Source organism: Acanthisitta chloris, unplaced genomic scaffold (assembly GCF_000695815.1).
Source record: "Acanthisitta chloris isolate BGI_N310 unplaced genomic scaffold, ASM69581v1 scaffold6455, whole genome shotgun sequence".
NCBI lineage: Eukaryota > Metazoa > Chordata > Aves > Passeriformes > Acanthisittidae > Acanthisitta > Acanthisitta chloris.
In genome coordinates, this window is record NW_008673051.1 from 1 (window position 1) to 7,970 (window position 7,970).

General features: G+C 46.7%; 1 protein-coding gene across 1 annotated transcript in view; it reads left to right on the plus strand.

The window, feature by feature from the left end:
- Positions 1-2,645: 2,645 nt before the first annotated feature.
- The window catches only part of ZBTB7C (zinc finger and BTB domain containing 7C), a 7,293-nt gene continuing 1,968 nt past the window's right edge, over positions 2,646-7,970 (plus strand). The window contains exon 1 of the mRNA XM_009074747.1: positions 2,646-3,826. Coding sequence (XP_009072995.1) covers positions 2,646-3,826 — 1,181 coding nt within the window. The remainder of the gene's footprint in view (positions 3,827-7,970) is intronic.

The following is a 7,970-nucleotide window of genomic DNA, read 5'->3' on the forward strand; positions in this document are numbered from 1 at the left end:
ATATATCCCCCTAGATCTCCCAATTCTGTTTTTTCTTGCTGAGGAGTGAACAAGCCACTAATTAGGGAGGATGAAGTTTAGTGTCCAGAAAAAAAATCAATAAAAACATTTCTCAGGACAGTCTAATATTCTGCTTTTCTGATCTTTGGCAGTTAGGGTGATCTGGCAGTAAAAGATCAAAAAGTTTTGAAGGAATACATGTTCCTTCTTGCAGGGAGCTCCTTTAACACAAAAAAATGTTCCTTCCAAACAAAAATTAGTGCGTAGAAGATAAAAACAGCATTATTCAGGATACAAAGCTCTAAAAAGAAAGTTGTCTTTTCCTCTCCAGCTCAGGGGTTATTTATTATCTTACACTCCACTTCAAGAATGCACCAGATTTACTGTCATTTATTGGTAATTTTCAAGGCAGATTTGATACAATGCTGGTCAGGCTGGTGGTAGAGGAGCGTAGCTGGTTAACATGGTTAAGCACAGCACACTGTAATTAATCAATTTGTTTCAGACAACAGACATAATTAGCTCAGAGATAATGGGCACACTGCAGGATGTGGGGCTGGAACATCCCCCTTCCACTGAAAATGTCAGTGGCTGGAGCTGAGGGGTCTCAGACAGGTGTAATTCCTGGCTCCTCTCCAAATCTCTTGACATGGGAAGGTGTTTGGAGAGGGCTTCTCACGGCTGGGGCTGCCCAACTGCAGCCTATGAGGCTTCACTGCCCAGGGCCAGCAGTCCCCCATCCTGGTGTTGTTGCCACCAGGCTTGTGGTTCATGAGCTGTCCTCAGGAATGCTCCATCTAGGTTTCACTGTCTGCCCAAGGCCTTCATTCACTGTCTCCCACACATGAGTGTTTAGCAGTGGTGATTAGGTGTGAGGGAGCTGTCTGCAAGATCTCAGCTGAAGGCTGACCCTGCAGAGGGAGAAGAAGGGAGACAGTTCCTTTTCCCATGGGAATGTTTGCCACAAGGTCTGATGTCCTCTGCAGTTCCCACCAGCCTCCCCCAGGGGTGAGTGACTTACTGATCAAGGTGAAGCAAGGATTTCCCTAGACAACCTCCATCAGAACAGGCTCTTTCCATCTCCAAGGGCTGGAGGTAGGTGGGAGGGTGGGAGCCAGGCCCTCACCATGAGGTAGGTCAGGTCCCCACAGCCAGTGGGAAGGAGGTTTGAAGTCAGTGCATCCGGAAACTGAGCAGAGAACACCCAGGATATGCCAATGGGTGCTAGGGGAGAGATGCAGGGGTGGCATGGAGTGGGATTGGGAACCTGACAGAGGTGCAGAGGGTGGGATTGGGAACCTTCCTGATGGTCTCAGCCTTGCAAAAGGGGCTGGAGTGAGGCTGCAGTTTTGCTTACCTGTACCCTGGGTTCTCTTGGAGATGAACCACTCAGCTCTGAACCGAGTGTGTATCTGCAGTAGGGCCACGAACTGGGGCTGGTAGAGGTGACACTGCACGAACACATGTTCTGTGTCCTGGGGGTTTCGAAAGGGTCAGTGTATTCAAAGTTATTCTGTCTGTTTGATGTATTCTCTGTGTGTGAGGGGATTAATGTATTCGTTGCCTGCTGGAGGAAATCGCTTTCCTTTCCTGGGATTTCTCATGTCGAAGGACTGCTGAAGCCTTGTGAGAGAGGAAACATCTTACAGATTGAAAAGTGGCAAAAAAAATCAGTTTTTCCTTTTTGGGTGTGGGCTTTTTACTTCCGAGTTTCCCTTTGAAGAGAAGCTGCTCTAGCAGGGGAAGGTGTCTGCCAGATGTACAGGGCATTTGATACCATGCTGACAAGTTCAAGTGGGATTGGGAATGGAGCAATTTCAGCTCATGGGTGAAGATAGCAGATAGCTGTCTGTGTCTGACCAGGCCCTTGCTCCCAGGTTGCCTTTCTCTGAGTGTTTAGGTACACCACGACACACTAATTCTTGCTTGCCTGCCTATTCCCAGGTCTGTTGGGAAGACACACCTATGTGGGCTATCCACATACTGAGGTGATGTGGGGTAGTTTCCAGGCATGAACTAGCAGAACTGGAGACCTGCTGGTCCATAAGGACCACTCTCCTACTGCAGCAAACAGACTTAACCCTCCTATTTGGGATGTGCGATTGAACCAGTTCCAAATGCAATCAAGTAGATGAGATGGGCACTCCCTGGCTCATCTTGTTTATGTGGTGTAGGTGCTGTCACTTGGCAGTGTGAAGCAATACAGCATCACACTTTCCCCACATAGCTCCTGGCAGGGCAAATCTAACATGTGCCTGGAATGATATTGGCTCTGGGAGGATGTGGAAGAATCAAGACGGAGTGGGAGTCATTGCACAATGTTCCTGCAGGAAGGATGTGAAGGAGAAAAGGGAGCTTTGTGATGGTTATGAAAAGATGAATAGGGTGGGAACCTAGAAGAGAAGGACAGTGACAAAAAAGGAGATGAAGAGATGTGGTGGGAAGCGGAGGTTAAATCACAGAGAATTTGGAAGGAGTAGAAAGTGATATGGAGATGCAGTGAGACAGTGCAGGTAAGAGGTGATTACAGAGGTCCAAGTGAGATAGGGAAGACAAAAGACACCAAGAGTGTCATTTTGGCATTATTGATTGGGAATCCCATGCTAAGACTGTCTGTGTTTTTTCCTAGGGCACTAAATGAGAATATGGCCAATGGCATTGAAGATCTTATCGGGATCCCATTCCCAAACCACAGCAGTGAAATCTTATGTGGCTTAAATGAGCAACGGCATGATGGTCTCCTCTGTGATGTCATCCTCATTGTACAGGACCAGGAGTACCGGACCCATCGGTCTGTCCTTGCTGCCTGCAGCAAGTACTTCAAAAAACTCTTCACTACTGGCACTTTAACAGACCAGCCCTATGTTTACGAGATTGACTTTGTCAAGCCTGAAGCACTTTCTGCCATCCTCGAGTTTGCCTACACCTCAACCCTCACCATCACCACCTCAAATGTCAAGCACATCCTCAACGCTGCCAAGATGCTGGAGATCCAGAGCATCATCAATGTATGCCTTGAAATCATGGAGCCTGACAGAGAGGCCGAAGATGAAGATGACAAAGAGGACGAAGATGATGATGAAGATGAAGATGAAGATGAAGAGGAGGAGGAAGAGGAGGAAGAAGTGGAAGATTTTGTCAGTCAGGAGAACATAACCGATGTGCAAGAAGTAAGCTGTCACCAAAGCCCTTCTGCGTCTGATCTTACTGAAGAAGCATATACAGAAGCACCTAAAGACTTTCCAAATCACTACCCAGCTAGTAACTCCTCTGGACACATGGGCATGATACGAGACTTCTCCATTGAGTCCTTGCTAAGTGAAAACTTGTACCCTAAGGTGAACATCCCAGAAAGGCGGCCACCTCTCTCTCCTTTTGCCCCTAACTTCTTTCCCCATCTATGGAACGGTGACTTTAGCTCCTTCTCCCAGCTTGAGGAGCCACAAGTAGACAGTGGCCCCTTGGATCTGGTGATCAAAAAGAAGAAGATCAAGGAAGAGGAGGAGAAAGAAGACCTGCCTCCGCCTCCTTTTCCTAATGACTGCTTCAAGGACATGTTTGCTAACATGCCAACAGCTCCCTTAGGGCATATTAAGGCAGAGGCTGACTATAGTGCTTATCTCAATTTCTTAAGCGCTACCCAGTTTGGAGGAGTTTTTCCACCATGGCCCCTGGAGGAAGAGAGGAAAATAAAGCCCAAGGCATCTCAGCAATGTCCTGTCTGTAACAAAGTCATTATGGGAGCCGGCAAGCTGCCCAGGCACATGAGGACCCACACAGGGGAGAAGCCGTATATGTGCAATATCTGTGAAGTTCGCTTTACCAGGTGCGCCTCAGTTACCTCTGCCATGTGTGTGTGTGTGGGGGGGGGTGGTTGGAGGGGCCACATCATGACCCATGGCTGATTAGTTAGCTACATATCTTTTTCTTTTTTTCAAAGGAAAAAAGATACGAAAGAAAGTAGGGAATGATCTCTGTCCCTTTGGGACAAAAAAAAGGGAGGAAGGGAGGGTGGAGGAAGAAAGTGAACCTCCTGATTTTTGCAGGTTGTGAATGACATCTGCAACTCACTGGATCCATTCCCTCACTGGACAAAAGCTTAAATAAGTAACAGAATATTTTCAGCCCCACTGTAGTTCACCATAGTGGGACCAGAGTGAGCTGGAAAACAGATGGCCAAGCAAGCAAGGAGGCTTCATCTCTAAAGTGCTGGGAGATGCATTGAGTTGGGAGGGCCATGTAGCCATGGGGTGTAAATAGTTTGGGTTTGCACATTTTGGCATCAGTGTAGACTGCAATCAAGTTGCACATTTGTATATGACAGTATCTGGGCTTTCTGAAGCTGGAGAAGTCCTAGTTATTTTGTGTTAGTGTGGTGCAGAGCAGTCTCTTCTCCAAAGTAACAACCAACAGGATGAGGGGAAGTGGCCTCAAAATTGCACCAGGGGAGCTTTATATTTGCTATTAGGAACGCTTTCTGCATGGAAAGGGTTGTCAAGCACTGGCACAGGCTGCCCCGGGCAGTGGCGGGGGCACCCTCCCGGGTATGTAGGGAAAGACACTTGAGGATATGGTATGGTGAACTTGGCAGTGCCTGGGGGAGTGGTTGGACTCATGGAATCCTAGAATGGTTTGGGTTGGAAAGGACTTTAGAAACCATCTTATTCCCACCCCCCTGCCATAGCCAGGGACACCTTCTACTAGACCTGGTTGCTCTGAGCCCCATCCAACATGGTCTTTGACTCCTCCAAGGACGAGGCATCCATAACTTCTCTGGGCAGCAGTCAGAGCAGGCTATGCAAATCTGATCTCCAGCTTGCAACCCTACTCGGCAAAGCTGGGCAAATTTAATCGGTGAAGAGAGACAAATAGATTCCTGGACCTGCTCTTGCTGAGTATAATTAATATCTAATGAGTACAATCTTTACCATAATAATAAAGCTTTCTGACAAGAGCATGGTTTTTCAGCTCCTGGCTGCATGTGAGAGAGAGAGTCCTATTAAGCTGGGGCGAGAAAACCAGAGGAAAATAATCTGCACAGTAGACAGAGGCGAGCTCCTGACAATGGCCAGACACCTGGGGTGTTCCTGCATTCATCCTGTCTTTTCTTCTCCCGTCCCTATGATAATATTCGAATAGAAGATATGCAGATGATAAGGATTTGACCTGAAAATAAATTTCCATGCTCCCCTCTATTAATGCAGTAGACATCATATTATAATGTGGGGAGCATCATGCCTTGGGCTGGCATATGCGACATGAGCCGGCTCACCCTGGTATTTGCAGGGGAAAGGCCACTGCATGGTGCTAATTCCTGTCTGCAGGAATTTGGATTCAGCTCCTGCTGATGCTGCACTCCCAGGTTAGCAGTGGTTTGTCCCTTTCAGACAGGTGGGGTCTGCAGGATGGATTCAGCCCGACGAGCGTGGCAGCATTCTGGGCTGGAGGGACCACCTGGCCAGTCCCATCCTGTGGTCCCTGTCTCTCTCTTGCGTGTGGCGCAGTGGGTGCCAGCAGCCAATGAGGAAATATCTTGGCCTGAGCCATCGCCAACACCTTCCATGTAATGGGAATAATGGAACTGAGCCCTCCCAGAGGGCTCCCAAAGTTCTTTACATGCAAGGGCAGCATTGTTGGCTTTGTCTGGGGAGAATGAGGCACAGAGAGATGCTGATACTGACTGACTTTGAAGGTTATTCAGGTGAGAATTCAGGTATCCTGACCACTAATCCAGACAGGTTAAATCAGTGACATAGAGGTTAAAAGCTCCACACAGAGATGGTCTAGCATGGCCCATTACTTACACAGGGTTAAACCTGATAGCTTCAACATCCCCCACGTGCTCAGCAGCTTCTAAATACAGACCACAGGGATAGGGGGACTTTAACCCAAGGAAAAAAATGCAAAGAAAATTGGGACTTACCCAATGGTGCAGTCTCCCATTGTCACTGATGAAAACTAAGTTGTTTGTGTGGGTCACCCTGCACAGAGCTGAATGCTGGAGGATTTTATCCTTCTTTAACACCCTGAGCAAAGTGGAAATTTTAAAATGCTGTTTTGTTTTAAATGTACTTGGAAGGATTTTGAATAGCACACAGTTACTTGGTTTTGTTTGGGGTGGGTTTTTTTAGCCATTTTTGGCATTACTCTAATGTGAGAGCTCTCCTTTAGGGAAAAGTGTATTTTTAAGCAAAGTGGAGTGATTGAGATGTAGCAAGAGATTTCTGCCAGGATTTTCTCAACACTGCCACTTGTATTATGTGTTTTGGTCTCAGAGGCAATCCCATGCTTCCTGAAAGCATTGGATTTGTGGTCATGCTGCCTTTGCTGGGGAGCTGCAAACCTAGATGGTCCCTCTTTGGGGTCCCCTGGGAATGAGGGTGCAGGGAAGCAGAGGTTCCCAAATGGGATTTTGGAATTAATCAGTCCTTTGCATTATTTTTGCATTTGAGGAACTATGGAGGAGCAGATCTGGTGCACAAAGTAGAGAAAATACAATTTCCTGGGTGAGGAGTCTCCCAAACTCCCTGTCAGATCCTTCACATCAGTGGGATCCTGCATCCCCTGGCAAGGACCCCACATGCACCTGGATCTGCCATGCCTGGTGTCCAGGGATGTCTGATTGCAGGAAGCAGGACTTCATTGAATAGCTCATTAATTTTTTTCCTTAAACAAAGGCTGCTCAGCTTCTAGTCTGCTGTTTTATTCTGCTAAAACACTGGAGAAAACTGCAAATATTTCAGCTTTTCCTGCAAGACAACCCCAGAGTGCTCAAGGAGAAACTGTTCCAGACAGAAAGGTTAACATTATTTGTTCCTATTATTTGTGTTGTGACAGCTCGCAGAGCCCTAATCGCTCTCCTAATGCAATTGCATTAAGGTTATTCACACACACGGAGTGTGGATCTCCATCGGAGAGCTCCCAGCTCATAAAGCCTGTGTTCCCCATGCTGCATCTTCCCCAGGGTGCTTCACTGTAGCCAGAGCATCTTACACCCCCAAACTGCTGAGCTGCTCCAGGTAGAGCCATAAACCTCTCTTCCATCCCCCGGAGATGCTTCCAGGCCAGGGAGGATTGAGTTTCTCCCCGGCTGCTGCTGGAGATGGGTAATAGCCTGCAAACAGCATTGCCTGTATTTACATTATACAGTCCTGGCACGCGGCATGTTTATTAGGAAAAGCGATCCCGCTAGATTAAACATTACATATAGAGGTTTAAATTAAATTATAGGTGGGGCTGGTAGCTCTGCTTTTTATTAACGTTTCCCACCACTTTGCAATACGAGCTGCTGCGTTCATCCGTGAATGACTTCGCTGCGTATTATCCGTTTGGGGTGAATTTTCCATGCTGCTTTGTCTGCTGCTGAGCAGCAGCCCTTTCAGGGGAAATGTGCCCTTGTGAGTGTCATGGGATAACAGCAGCTTTAAAATTTCAGAGGGGGAACTTAGGGCCTGGCCCTGAGCTTGGCTCAGAGACCGAGAGATGCTTTTTTTTCTGTCTCCCTAAAAATCTGTAAGACCAGGACCAGGCTGAGGCCAATTTCCTAAAGGCAATAAAGCATCATCTGGTGAAGAAGTAACTGTCCTGCTAGGGATACTTCTCTGCATCCTTGATCCTGAGGGACTGGTTTGCAGGATGTCCAGCACTGCATTCCTCATGGCATGGCTGACACCAGCATGATGCCAGGCATGTCACCAAAAACTGTTTCTAGATGCACAGAGACAGAATGGCAAAAACTAGTTTAAAGGCAGTGCCTTGCAAGTTTTGAGGGCTTGACCTGATAGAATAAATAGATTTTGGTATGGTTTTTATATTATATAAATGAAGACATCATAATATATACTTCTAGATTATGTAGTGTATAATATAATTCTACTTTAAAACTGTAATAAATTGTATTATATATTCTTTAATACATAAAACATATATAGTTTAATATGAGGTATCTATAATATATAATATCTATTTTA